The sequence below is a fragment of the Aspergillus candidus genome, assembly GCF_002847045.1.
Source record: "Aspergillus candidus strain CBS 102.13 unplaced genomic scaffold BDW47scaffold_36, whole genome shotgun sequence".
Classification (NCBI taxonomy): domain Eukaryota; kingdom Fungi; phylum Ascomycota; class Eurotiomycetes; order Eurotiales; family Aspergillaceae; genus Aspergillus; species Aspergillus candidus.
This window is the reverse complement of record NW_020194041.1, coordinates 155,705-169,859: the sequence shown is the minus strand read 5'-3', so window position 1 is coordinate 169,859 and position 14,155 is coordinate 155,705. Positions and strand designations below refer to the sequence as shown.

Below are 14,155 nucleotides of genomic sequence, written 5' to 3'. Positions count from 1 at the left end.
TTTTTTCTAAACCACTTTTACGTATACGTCATAAATTGCGGCAAGAAGTAATTTACCGCACTACCTCGTAGTATGGCGCATCGTTGTGCTCTATAGTTCATACCCGTATACTATAAACACTAGAGCCGCGGTAACCCCACGTGATGTCACCGCGATCATCTGCCGTCCGAATGATCAACGCTCCAACGTCTCCAGATTCCCTCGTTCCCCGAGTGCCCTACTCACACTTCAACGATGCCATGCCAGACGCTTTCAATTCGGTAGAGCCTGCGCAGCTTTCATTTCTGGCGATCTACAATCCGCGCCTCGGTCCGACCGACGAAACCATCCAGGACCAGGTCGTCTTCTATACCTCCAAGTCCAGCAGATCGCGCCGGATCGAGAGCTCGACAGTAACGAACGATGACAAAGAAGTAAATGGCGAGTGGAACGAGAGGTTGCGCCAGATAGGTCTGGCGCAGGGCATGGTGAGCTTTGCCAGGTGGGGGATATCGTTACCAGGGAAGCACTACGGTTTGAAGACTGACGGGCGTCCAGGAACTTCTCGCAAGGCAAAGCTATAGACTATGTGGAAACGGGCAAGTCTCTTATTGTCTTGCATGAACTGGAGAAGGACTGGTGGGTAGTAGCGGTGAGTGTGTCCTGGTTTATCGGTCTCATAGCTTAGAACATGTTCTAATATCTTCCTAGTCCATCGACCTCACCCGACTTCCAAACAAGGACGCTTCTCAGAAACCCTCCTCTCAGCGCGATTCTCCTGAGGCTCCCGCCTTTTACTACTCCTCTCGAGAGATATGTCCCCCGTCGCTGCTGATCCAGCAACTCCGCCGGGCACACTCGCTTTTCCTCCTTCACCACGACTTTACGCTTGATGCCTTGTACGAACGCGTTGGCCGGCCCACATTCTGTACTTTTCTCGACCATTTTTGGCGGGGATTCTCCTGGGGCTGGGATGTTCTGCTCAGCGGGAATCCAGCTGTCGATATCTACAATGGGATCAAACTCTCGGCTGGTGGCGAGCTAGGTGTAGGAGTCGGCGAGGAGGAGTGGGGGAGCGGAGAAAGAGCAGTTCTGGAGGACTTTATAAGCCGGACTGACGGCCTTGTGGATCTGGTTGTCTCCAGATTTGGTAATTCGTATGCGCCGAAGGAGACCGCCGACGAGTCAGACGACGAAAGACGGTGGCTGGGTTCGAACAGCTTTCCCAGTCCGTCAGACGGAGTGGTCTTCTCAGGAACAGGCGCCATCTCACGATCTACTTTGGCCCGAGTTTCCCAGTGGATGGAATGGGTCTATAGGTACGGTGTTGATGCATACGGAATTGGCGAAGACCCGACCTCGCCCCGGCGTCGAAAGCGGCGAAGGCAAAAGGGCCGCTCCTCCACGAAAGACGCAAAGTTGCCGCCTGGCACGTCGAACGACCCCCAGGTTACAAGTCCAGATCGCAGTTTCTCTCCCGGCATCCCACCTCCACTAGTATTAGGAGCACCACAACCTTCTCAGTCTGCTCATGATAATGAGGACGCAGCAGAAGCCCCTGCAAGTGAAGACGGCTCCTCCTCGGCCGGGGGAAGCGAACAAGGGAATGATTGGATGCGACTCAGGACGGGGACTGTTGTGAAGTACCTGACTCTTGGGTACGGTTCTACCTGGGGGAACTCATCTGCGGCCAGCTCCCATCCTCGCGTCGAGGCCTTAAAACGAGAGGACAGGTCGCCCAGCAAGGACAAGCAATCGGGTTCGTCCGCAGATGCGCAACCCCAGGATGCGTCCACAGAAACCGCATCCCAACCAGGGGATACTGCGAGACCCAAGAGTTGTGGAAAATTCCTTGTCGGATCCCAGGACTGGCTGGAGAAACCATCAGGGAGTCCTGATTTAGACGAGTTGTCAGAACCAGCCGAGATCTCGCACAGGACCCTGCATGTTCACCTAGGAGAGCCATCAGAACAGAATGCGACCGGTGGGAGCCCATTACACCATCAAACAACAGCATCTAAGTACTGACCAACATTCTCACGCCAGTTGCCACGAAACTACGTGCAGTCATCTATATAGTATGTTAACCCTATACCGCGATATCTCTCAAATCACAAGCTAACAAGCAATACAGCACCAACCCTTCATATACACATTCCTCTTCGATTCCGAGACGCCCTCTCTCACCGACCACGCCTTCTACCAAAGCATCCACCTCCAACTCGCACCCATCCAAAAAGCCCTAAACAGCTCCACCTCACCAGCAACAGCCGCGTCGCGAATATCCATGTCTCGAAGCACAACCGACATCAACCACCGATTCACCACCAAAAACAAACCCATCTACGACCTCGTCTACGACCCATCCAACCTCACAATCCGCTCCTCCATCCCCAACATCCCCGACCTAGGCATCTCCCCCGCCGACCCTCCAAGCCCGAGTGTACACACACCCTGGTCCCGCGTCGAGAGCCTCAACATCCACCACCGACTGCTCAGCACCTACGTCGAGACGCGCGCCCGACCTCTCGAAACCGAACGCACCTGCAAAACCAGCCGCGGCTGGTGGGTCATCTGGGTGCGCATGTCTGACTCAAACCGCCGGAGCAGCGAATCCGACCTGTCAACCGCAGACGACAGAGACGGAGACCTGCAGCATCAGGAGGCGTTCGTCATCCGGAAATCAAGCGACCATGTCCCCGCTGTGGCCCACAGTCGCAGCGGGAGCGGCACCAGGTTCTTCAGGGACCTGGGAGGGGCGCCGTCATCACCGGGACTGCCGTCTTCGTCGTCCCGGGCGGCGGACACAGGACCGGGAAAACTTGTTGAGGGGTTGGGGTTGGACGCGAGGCGGTATATTGAGAATTTATTGAGTTTGAATAGATAATTGACATACTTTGGGGGTGGGTCGCAATCGGACTGACTCTGCTAACTAAAATTAATTGACTTTGTCAGTCAATCATCCGCTCGTGGGTAACTGGTTCTGTCAAGACCGGTTTGCATCATGCCGTAAGCCACAATACTAGTACGAGCCAGAATTGACAGCTGTATCATATCAAAGAGAGACATCTAAAATTAAACTACCCTCGCCTCTCCGATAGATACACAAGACTAAACCCCAAGTAAGCCCGGTATAGTAAGTATAACATCACTCAACCAAACCCAATCCATGCACATATACATGAACCTTCATAGATACAAACCTAAGTACCTAAAGGTATAACGAAACCCATCCATACCCATCTCAGTCAGACAAGTAAGTAAGTAAGTAAACAGTCTAATCCAATCCAGCCCCCAAAAACCAAACCACCCAAATCCAAATCAATAGTTCGGCTCCACCAACGACACTTAAAAGGCTTAATGGGTCCTAAACCAAGTACCTACTACCCACTATCCATATACATGTCTCTCTCTTCTTTCCCCCTGTGTCAGAATTCGAGATGACATCCACCCCCAAAACCCCACTTATCTGCCTTTTGCCCCTATTCTTAAAATAACACCAATACCCGTGGGTCTGGGTCTAGCCTTTCTCTTTGTTGAAGATACGAACGCCGTTTGAGAAGGGGGAGGCGGTATGATTGATGTGATATGTTATAGGTACCTAGGTAGTTAGGTAGGTAGCTGGTCGCTTTATCTAGACTACTAACTATGGTCTCACTTCATTTTGTACCTAGTAGTACCTAGCACTTTTGGTACCTACTGCCTAGTACTTCGTACCTGCTGTTCAGAGGTATCAAAGTACATGCGTACGTAACTAACTACCTAGCTTCTTACTATTCTAGTATCTTACTTACTTACCTGGCTACGTAAGTAAGTAGTTACCTAGGTACAGAGCAGAGGTATGTAGGTACATACCTAGCTTGTATGGCAGCCACTAAGACAAAGGAGGAAGAGGGACATTTCTATCTTGACAAACGTCCTAAGATCCTCCGAATCTATTTAAGTCTATATATCCGGAAGATGTACGGAGTACTAACTATAAGGATGCACCTACGGTGATGGTCCACTTTTTCCCGAGGCACACTATAATGGATAGACTCGTTATTAAATAGGGTGATCATGATCTGATCCGATCTGATCTGGTCGGTTCTTGTCTCTTTCTTAAATCCTTGTTATAAATGTCTCGTGTGGCTACTTCTATATACAGGTCTGCTTGAGGTATGGAATAGTGTCAAGAGTAGAGATCTAGTCGAATGGTATATATGGCATGGTTCTATACTAGCAAACAGACTGTATTAATGGTAATAACTTAAGGGTGGACATTGCCTTGTTTCCTTTCGAGTTTCAAAGACTGCCATCTGTCGGGTGTTCAAGGATCAAGGCAAATTCATGCATTCTCTTAACCGAAAGACGAGACAAAGAAACAGTAAACCCTGTTGGGGAAACATGCGAGGCGACAGGATGCTCTATCATAGCCCGAATTTCTCGATCTAATCGACCAATCTAGTCGGGACACAGGCAAAGATAACACCATTCATCCTCGCGGAGTCACTCCCTCCAGTCAGCACTCCTTGAGTACTGAGGGCGTTTGGTCTTGCCGGGACACCGGGTATCCTCTAGCCATGGTAATCAAACCGCCCAGTAGGCGCTATTGGAGAGCTGGAAAAAAGAGAACAAAATCCACAAGGTTATGAAGACAACGCCTCCCTAGAATAAAAAGAAACAAGGGCAAATAGGGAAAAGGAAAAAAGGAAATAAAAAGGAATAGAAAAAGTCTGCAAAATCAGAAAATCGACCAACTGCATAGCCAGATCATCCCATAAAGCTTCATGTGCCCGTGATTGACCATTATCCACACTCGCACCCAGACACAGATTGGAACACGCCAACGGAGGTCCCCCTTCTGAGTTGATGGAAAGGAAACAACCAAATATTCGAAACGCTTATCCGCTCATACAATCTCCGTATGGAACAGTCTTTCTGCCGAGGGGAATGAGAGTAGTTTACAGGATCAGGCACGTCCTCTTCTTGCTCTTATGGCTCTTGGTCAGGAGGGCAGCCCGGGTGGCAGCCTCGAAGACCTCGCGGACACCGTCGTTGGTTCGTGCGGAGCACTCCAGGTACTTGTAGGCACCGATCTTCTTGCGAACCTCCTCACCCTGTTGGAGAAATTAGCGACCGTGGTTGATGCGCCAGGGACACGATCAACATACCTGCTCAGGGGTGACGGGCTTCTGCGAAGTCTTGTGCAGCTCTTCGATGGTCTTGGGGTCGAAACGAAGATCCTTCTTGCAACCGACCAGGATGATGGGGAGACCTTGGCAGAAGTGGAGGACCTCGGAGATCCACTGATGGAGAGGTTAGCCTGACAACTCGAGATGGCGAATGGAAGCGGTATCTCTTACCTTCTCCTGGACGTTGTCGAGGGAATCGGGCGAGTCGACCGCAAAGCAGATCAGGATGACGTGGGAGTCAGGGTAGGAGAGGGGACGGAGACGGTCATAGTCTTCCTGGCCAGCAGTATCCCACAGGGCGAGTTCAACGTGCTTGTTGTCAACCTCGACATCGGCGACGTAGTTCTCGAAGACGGTGGGGACGTAGACCTGAAGGATGATTATCAGTCAAACCGAGATTTTCCATTTCCGAGATCGATGCATTCGAGAAACCAGGATATGGGGGGAAGAAGCGAGAAAATCGGTCAGGAGGGAGAGAGATGACGGTGGAAGCTAACCTCGGGGAAAGTTCCCTTGGAGAACACACTATGGGAGCACCACCAGTCAGTATCTTTTCTTTAAACCAGTTCATCGAAGAAGATGGATAAGAGCACAAGACTTACATCAACAGACAGGTCTTACCGCAGGCACCGTCACCCACGATAACAAGCTTGCGGCGGATCTCGGCCATCTTTAGAAGGGGGAAAGGGTTAGCGGTGACGAAGACGTGTCAAGAGTGGTCAAAAATAATATATCCAAGCCGAAGAAAATCGACAGTCTAAGTGTGGTAAGAATGACAAGAGGGGGGTTGGATGGATGGAAAGGGAGCAAGTGGTGGAAGTGTGAAGGTGATAGACGGGGCGGAAGTTGGAGTGGGAAGGGGAGCAAGTCAGGCGCCCGAGGGAAAAGGGTTATCACGTACGATGCAGGTGCAACGGCGCTGATTAAAATATGTGAGAGGTGGGAAAAAAGAGATATGGGACAAGATTATGAGATGATGGAATTAAAGAATGAGAAAAGAAATGCTTTAACTATTAGAGAAGACGAATAGATTAGGAAGGTTTTCCCTAAAAAGCGAGGGGAATCAAAGAAAAATAAATAATAATAATAAAAAAAATAGTAATAAATAGGACAAGAAGAGAGTAGATTGGAAAAGATGGGAATGGATTTGGGGGGAGAGGATGACGGGGATGATGGAATGATGGATGGTGTAAAGCAGAGAGAAGAAGAGAAAGAAGAGAGGGGGGAGGCAGAGAGAGAGAGAGACTTACCAGGAAGTACTGAACTAAGGTACAACAAGGAGGGTATCTTTGGATAGAAACTTGGGCTGGACTGGACTATGTGCTTTGTTGGAGAGAGAAGGAGACAGAAGTCACGGAAAGACAGGTGAGTTGATGAGGCATTGTCTTCCGTCTGTTCTTGACTAAGGCTCGGACTAAGATGGTTAGTGAACTTAGGTAGCCATTTGAAACCGTATTATTATTATGATTTGATGTGGTAAAGGAGTCTGGTCTTTATTTCCATTTCATTGTCGTCCTGGAATCTTCTTATTTTTTTCTATTTTTTTCTTTTGTTGTTTTCCTTTCTTTTCTTTCGTTCTATTTCCTTTCTCTTTCAACTTTGGTCTGGTTTATCAACTAATATAAGAAAGAAGAGAGCATCTCCTTGGTTTTGTGACAGGACCGTTCGGTATTGATGTGTATTTGACTTACTGATTATTGAGGTGCCTAATCGGCGATCCTGCTCTTCCGCAGTTAAAGCCACCGTGGCTGAAGACTCGGAACGATATCTACTCCGTAGTACGGTATACGGAGTACTCCGTACCCAAACCACTCCTATCATTTCAATACCGTATCTACCCTTACTGAATATTCAATTAGGCTCAAGAATACATACGCGTAACCGAAATGTGACGACTGACGACAACCTCCATACCGGTCTCGATGATTATCATATCATGGATGCCCTCTTCCGACCCATGGCCCAATGACATTTTCATTCCATTCTCTGGAGCCTTTTTTCTTCTGCTTAAAGACAGCTGGTCCACTTGGGATCCAGAATGGACATTTAATTTCAATTGTTTTCATCCACCGTTTGAAATACCACACACATACATCATAGGGTTCGATATTTCTAATTAACCCACAATGGGCAAAGCATCTGGCCCCTGAAGTCTAGGTAAGTTATCTGGCTAGGTCACCTGGTACCGAACAGTACCTATTTAGTACCGTTGTAAACAATCAATATTGACGATGTAAATTCCTTGGCCCAGTGATACCGTCCGTTAGTTTACCATCGTTATCCCATAGTCTAGAAGCCCATGGACACGGAATGGTACTTGGAAGCAAATGAGGCTCAAGACATCATATAGAGGTATCTCAAGAATGCGACAAAATCAGGTCTTGCTACTGCAACTACTACTAATTAACAACATACCTGATACCAAGTATTGCATCATTCATATCCAACTATCAGGTCCTCTCCTCGAGGCCCGGCTGTGAAATCAGATGGACCATTCCTGCTGTCTGTGCCACCCGACATCCACCACGATGATGATATTCACTCCGGGTTGCCTCTTTTCGACAAGATCCAAGATCCAAGACCATCCACTGTCCCAGGTAAACGAGATGGCTAAAAACGCTCGCATCCTCTGGGTTTAAGTCCCCCTGGTCCGGAGAACTCGACTTCCTGTTCGATTCATCCGAGGAAATTCATGATCCTCTCCGACCGGGTTTCCCCATCAAGTGGCTCAGATCTACAGGATTCAGTACTGTAAGCGCCAAAGCGTCACCGTATTGTGGCTTGGATCCTGTGCCAGCAATGGCTACGGGGCTAAAGGAAATGAAGCTCGTACTAGGGTCACTGGCACACTGCCACAAATGTGTGGCGGTGCGGGGACTGCCACAGCCCCCCGGAGTCCGTTCCTTACTCTGTTGGTCTCAGCCAAGGAAAGGAGATAGAAATGAAAGAGAAAAAAACCAAAAGGAAGCAAGAAAATGAAAAGGGAAAAGAAAGGAAAAGAAAAAGAAAACAGACGAAAGCGAAATAATAAACGTCATCGGCTGCAATTGGCCCTCCTCTGCAGGTAAACCCCAATTGGACATTGCATGGCACTCCACAAGGGCATCATCGTATGGAAGGGGATGATGCGATGCTCCGACATATCCTCCCCGGACCAACAAGGCACACGTTCCCACAAGACTGAGCCTGCTCACACGAAACCTTACGGAAACTGCCTCAGCCAAGCAGGTGGGCTCCCTGCAGCTGCCTTTCACCGCGTCCCACCCCTCTGCCTAGGAGGCACGACTCCGCGGCCACAGTCGGCTTCGTCGTCGGTCTGCCTCTCAACCCATCTGGTTGGTCAATCTGCTACTGGCCCGCTCTGACCGACATTCTAGCTTGCTTTTTCCAATGCTCACTCTATTCCGAAGGCGTATACTGTGGATGTACAGAGTACCGATAGAGAGCATGGCACATGAGTTCCCACCTATGTTTTGACAGCGTGTGGAAAGAACCAGAGCTACGAACCGACGACAACGACACCCCCCTCCTCTCTCCCCTGTCCCTGACGCAATTACGTGCAACCTGTGTCTCGATTACTACGCATGGTTATCTTCTCGGCCAACACATAGCAAAATCCCATTCGCGGATTGGGTCGTGCCTTGGCCTTGCGTGTCCTTGTAACACGCCTGCCGCAGCAGCTAACGAAGGCTGATATCTGATCGACGCATCTAGTGATGTGTCCAGCGATCCGCCCATTGCTTACGGCCGGCAGATCCTCTACCCCCTCCAGTCAACGCTCAACGCCCCCCAGCCGATCGGTTATCCCAACGAGTCTGGCCTCATCGAACGCAAGGACAACGCCCGGAACACAGAACGCCCATGGGATCTGCGTCTCCGGTACTGAGTAAAGCAGCAGCCTTGTGGCACCCGGGCGCAACAAGGCTTTTTGTTTCGTGTTCTGCTGCTTGGCTGGAAGCTGAGGGCTCGCTCAACACAGCTCCAGGATTGGTCCATTTCTGTCAGCTTCCCTGTCTCAAGCCCCAATTCTGAGCGCGTTTGGCGAATTGTCTGCCGTTCCTCAGAACTGTGGCAAAAATTTCAGGTATGTGTATCTTGCCACTGAAACCGAACATCGTCAAAGCACGGACTACGCGCGTGATATGGTCCGTGAGTCATCCCCAAATGCTCCGGAAGGGATACCTAGGCAGCAACACCTCTCCGGGATTTAGTTATTCCTACCGCTAGTTAGATCTGGGGCTGATCGAGACGTGTCTTTACGTTGTGGTCTGATCTACTCCGCAACCTCGGAGCCGAAGACCAACAGTCCGTTCGCTATATCGGAAGTGCGGAGAGGCAGTATGTTTGTCAATACGGCCGCTATGTTCAAGAAAAGTAAAAAATAAAATCCCATATAAATAAATGAAGAGCCTTGGATGGCCCTATCATATTATATTCATCAGCTCAAACCAACAACGTAACTAAAGTCTTGGACACAGCATAATGCTGGTTTTGGCCTGGGAAATGTAGGAGAGTCAACGCAGCGTCTGATTGGCCCACGGGTGCAAAGCCCACACGTGACTCCGGCCGCAATTTTCCCTCCCGAGCATCCATGACGGACCGGAAGGGACCAAATCTTGCGACATCGTCAAGCCATTGTCGGCACGCGCTTGGTTCAAAATGCAGAAAGTTATTCGAAGGACGGCCCTGGCTCGGAATCAAGCCCAACGGAAGGCGATCCGAGCCTCCAAGAATGCCGAGCGTGAAGACCTCAAAGACTCCCTCAGACAGCGGTTTGCCTACAACCGGTTGGAGCTGGACAACGTCCGCGCCGAGAGAGAGCGACGCCGTGAGGATTGGATGCGAGGCCCCCTCGCCCCTCAGCGTGATGCCGGCTTCGATGGGAAGCAGTTTGGTGCGCTCAGCCCGCAGGCGCTGAACCCGCCGGTTATCCCTAAGCACCTCCGCCGGAAATATGTCAACATCGCTGCTGGAGACCGGGTGTGTATCATCAAGGGTAGGGACCAGGGTAAAATCAATGAGGTGGTCCGGGTTGATGTTACCAATGAGACTGTCATGGTCAAGGATGTCAATATGGTGCGGTATCCCGATTGCGGTTCCTCATGATTACTACCTGGTGGCTTTACTGACAACTCTACGTCTACAGACCGACGTGCACTTCCCCAAGTGGCTCAACGAACAACACGGAAACAACAAACCCTACAACACGATGAACCTCCCGATCTCCATGGACAACGTCAAACTCGTCGTCGCCCTCGACGATCCCGCCACGGGCCAGACACGCGATGTCCTAGTCGAGCACGTCTACGGCGGAGAACCTTTCCTGGAGCGCGAACAGGGCACAGAGACCCCCCGACACACGCGGTACATCGCAGGAGAGAACATCGAGATCCCCTGGCCCCGCAGCGAGGCGCCGAAATTCAAGGACGAGGAGAGCGACACGCTCCGCATGGAGGTCGAGACGCCGAGCTGGCTGCCGTCGCTGCACAGCGCTCCGTTCCCGCCCAGCGTCCTGGATGAGCTCCGCAACAAGTTCTCGAAATACCGTACGAGACACGACCCCGAGTTCGTGGAGGCGAAGAAGATGGAGGACTACAGAAAGGAATATCTTCAAAGCAGGTCTTTGTTGACGCCCAAGGGTGAGCTCATAGCCATGCTCCAGGCGAAGAAACAGGCCCGCTTGGCTGCGAGAAGGGATGCCAATGGGAATCTGATCATGGATGACCAGACGGCTGGGTTTGTCGAGAAATTCTTGCAGGAGCGCAAGTCCGCGTAGGTTAGCACCTGGTTGCGGTGCTGGGGAAATGGGTTCGAGCCAACTTTTCATTTGAATTTGTTCCGCGATGTTTTTTTTTTCTGTATACAATTGTATCCTTGTAGCATAGATCATGACTGTATTAAGATCGATAAGATCAATAAGAATTATTTTCAGAATTGTTTGGGCTGCACTTTAGGTTGGAGGGTTTCATTTCTTGATTTAGGCGCCTGCACCTATATAAACCTCTGTAGGTAAATTAGAAAGGATAGTCAAAGCATTGATCCTCCAATACTAGACTTTGTTTATTTTATTTCATTTTTAATTGGATTTTCCAACACTGCCAGGCGAGCTGCGCAAACTCCCATCCCATCCCATCAGTTCCCGCACCCCAGATTTTCCTCCTTCCACCTCCCTCCTCCATTCCCCTCCCATCATTCTACTCGGGGGTTTCTATTTTCTTTGTGTCTCTAATTCCTCTTCCCAATTGTTTCGAGTTGGCTTTCTCCCAATCCTCCCAGCATGGCATTCGCCACCATCAATTCATCCGCCGCGAACCGCCGCCATGTTCCCAACACCGTCATCCCCTCCATTGAAGACGCCTTCGCCGCGGAACCGAACCTGAGGAAACGAGTCTACGATGCGATCGGTGCGTATACCTATCGAACAACACCCCATCAAACGCGACAGGGAGACAAGACAACGGCCCTAATCTAACTTTCTTTCTCCCGTCCTACAGGCGCCACCCCACAGTATAAACCGCTCTTCGAAGACATTGCGCGATACACCTCCAGCCTGCAGGCCAGGACAGCGAGTGCGCCCATCGTCGTTCAGCCCGCCGTCGAGACAGCCGCCGCTGCCGCCACCGACAGTCCCGCCGCAAAGAAACGAAAGCTGCAGAATGGAGACGTCACGGGAACGGCTCAGTCCAGCATGGATGTCAAGTCGTCGGCGCCGCTACAGTTCTACATGCAGGATGTGTCGTTCGCGATTCCGCAGCGCAAGAAGCTGACGCTGGAGGTTACCGCCGGGAGCGGGATTCTTCGCGCTAGGAACCAGGCTTCGAAGGAGGTGGAGTTTGGGATTCCGATGCATAGGATTCGTGAGTTGCGCTTTCCTCTCTCTCTCTCTCTCTCTCTCTCTTCCCTCTCTCTCTCTGCTCTTGTCTAGTCGCGATTTGTGGTTACTAACGGTGTCGTCAGAACATGTAGTGTGTCTCCCTGTGCCTGAGAAGAATCAGCGACAGTTCAATTTCTGCATTATCCCGCAATACGGCGACGGTATCAACACGCCTCCACAGGGGGAACTCGTCCCGGAATGCATGGTATTCACGGTCAACGACGGGCCCGCCAAGGCGGCGTTTACGGGCTCCGGGCAGCAGATCGGGAACGGCGAAGGCGAGACAGCGGAGAAGATGGTGCGACAGATACTGGATGATCATCTATCGCAGACGAAGGTCGTGCGTCCGGACGAGAGGGAGTTCGTCAGCGCCATGCCGGAAGCGCACCGGAAGGGCGAAAAGGCCTACCATGTTAAGGCCTTCCGCGGCAGTAAAGAAGGTAGGCTTCATTCTCTTCCACTTGTTTGGTTGAGGATTGACTGACCGTGTCAATCAGGTTATCTATTCCTCCTGCCGACGGGGATCATGTTCGGGTTCAAGAAGCCACTGCTCTTCTTTGCCTTTGAAACCGTCGATTCGATATCCTACACGTCTGTCCTCCAGCGGACATTCAACCTAAACGTCATGGCCCGCCCCATCACAGGCGATGAACCGCTCGAGTTCGAGTTCTCCATGATCGACCAGGCCAACTTCAGCGGCATCGACGCCTATATCAGAAAGCACGGCCTACAGGACTCCAGTCTCGCAGAGGCACGCCGCGCCAAGAAATACAACGTCAACCCCAACAAGGCAGACGAAGAAGCGGTCAAAACGGAGGGCGGCGCCGCGGAAGAAGAAGAGAGCGAGTTGCAAAAGGCCCAACGCGAGCTGGAGGACCAGGAGGACGAAGACGAGGAGGATTATGATCCTGGGAGCGAGTCCGATACCGACGGTAGCGGCTCCAGTAGTGAGGATGACGATGACGATGAAGATGGTCAGGGTGAGGACGACGATGATGACGACGAAGACGGCGATCCAGATCTTGTCACCAATGAACTTGGAAGCGAGGCTGAAGACGTCAAAGAGGAGCAGCTATGAGACGGTACTATATACATGTTCTGAAATCCATTCACGGCTACTGCCGATAGACTCGCTACAGTCAGGATATATGTGTTACTTTCAATTTCGGACCCGTATTTCTCTATGCTGCTACATTGCTAGGTGGTATGCCGGGTGATCTACCTCTGTCCCACGGCATATAGAAAAGGCCGTCGCACGAGATACTACAACCAACCTTGACTGTCGAACTAGCGGCACTCGAAGGCCTTGACCTTGATCGTAAAGCAAAGGTAGCGGTATGAGCAGTAACTTAACCAGGTAAGAATGTCTTTTGATAGGAGTAGCTTGCTCAGGGCTTGCATTCTGCTTTTGTGCTTCTTTCCGTCGTCTATGTGTAGCTGGGTGTCTGGTCTGTTATACGCCCTATCCATTTTGATTGTTTTGCTCTCTTTCTATGTGTGTGTGTGTGTTTCTCAATTATCTGGCTTTTGCAGGATCGGACGTCTACTCAGCTGTTGGGTGCCCATTTATCTGGTACTGCTCAATGACGTGAATGTATATATTTCCGAGCCATAACCTGTAGAACCACCACGTTGTATTTTATTACACAAGGATGATTGCGCAAAAAGTGCCACTTGGGACAGGATGGAACTTATATCTTCACTACGCTAGCCAATTATCAGATTTAACTATATGTATGGAATATAAGCCTCGGTTGGTAGCACACAGAGGTATACAGAGTACCCCTCTAACTTCATGGTCGACACATGAATAGTTGGGTGAAAGATTATGTCTCCAGTCAAGTAGCAGAAGAAGCAAGCCTCCTTCAACAACTGGTCCCTTAACTCAGTTGGTTAGAGTGTGGAGCTAATAACTCCAAAGTCGTGAGTTCGAGCCTCACAGGGACCACTTCTTTTTTGGCCATTTCAATGGAAATTGATCTTTTTGTTATCATCCTCCGGTGGCAGGAAACAAATAAATACTGATTCTGACCCTGATCTGGTGGTTGGGTGAATGTTTACTTTTTGTTTCCTGCTGATGACATGACGTGCCACGAGCACCAGCCACGTCTGCCAGGTACATACGAAC

General features: G+C 50.5%; 4 protein-coding genes and 1 non-coding gene across 5 annotated transcripts; 4 read left to right on the top strand and 1 right to left on the bottom strand.

The window, feature by feature from the left end:
• Nucleotides 1-229: 229 nt before the first annotated feature.
• Nucleotides 230-2,901, top strand: BDW47DRAFT_51592 (uncharacterized protein). The gene is made up of 5 exons (XM_024819207.1): nt 230-481; nt 538-631; nt 691-1,963; nt 2,026-2,057; nt 2,114-2,901. Exons 1-5 carry the CDS (start codon nt 240-242, stop codon nt 2,864-2,866), a joined length of 2,394 nt encoding a protein of 797 aa, XP_024670371.1. The 5' UTR covers nt 230-239; the 3' UTR covers nt 2,867-2,901.
• A 2,021-nt stretch (nt 2,902-4,922) lies between these two features.
• rho1 (Rho family GTPase RHO1) lies at nt 4,923-5,823 on the bottom strand (the record flags this gene model as incomplete). The annotated part of the gene is made up of 5 exons (XM_024816696.1): nt 4,923-5,078; nt 5,133-5,267; nt 5,325-5,522; nt 5,651-5,678; nt 5,756-5,823. 5 exons carry the CDS (start codon nt 5,821-5,823, stop codon nt 4,923-4,925), a joined length of 585 nt encoding a protein of 194 aa, XP_024670370.1.
• Nucleotides 5,824-9,620: 3,797 nt separating this feature from the next.
• On the top strand, nt 9,621-11,068 carry BDW47DRAFT_51538 (mitochondrial 54S ribosomal protein uL24m). Its single transcript, XM_024819206.1, has 2 exons — nt 9,621-10,229; nt 10,300-11,068. Exons 1-2 carry the CDS (start codon nt 9,813-9,815, stop codon nt 10,927-10,929), a joined length of 1,047 nt encoding a protein of 348 aa, XP_024670369.1. The 5' UTR covers nt 9,621-9,812; the 3' UTR covers nt 10,930-11,068.
• Nucleotides 11,069-11,254: 186 nt separating this feature from the next.
• rtt106 (putative negative regulator of DNA transposition (Rtt106)) lies at nt 11,255-13,182 on the top strand. Its single transcript, XM_024819205.1, has 4 exons — nt 11,255-11,557; nt 11,648-12,010; nt 12,111-12,467; nt 12,525-13,182. The coding sequence occupies exons 1-4, from the start codon at nt 11,431-11,433 to the stop codon at nt 13,103-13,105; spliced, it is 1,428 nt and encodes a 475-aa protein (XP_024670368.1). The 5' UTR covers nt 11,255-11,430; the 3' UTR covers nt 13,106-13,182.
• Nucleotides 13,183-13,901: 719 nt separating this feature from the next.
• BDW47DRAFT_t108 lies at nt 13,902-13,975 on the top strand. Its single transcript has one exon. It is a non-coding gene; the product is annotated as a tRNA-Ile (tRNA).
• Nucleotides 13,976-14,155: the final 180 nt, after the last annotated feature.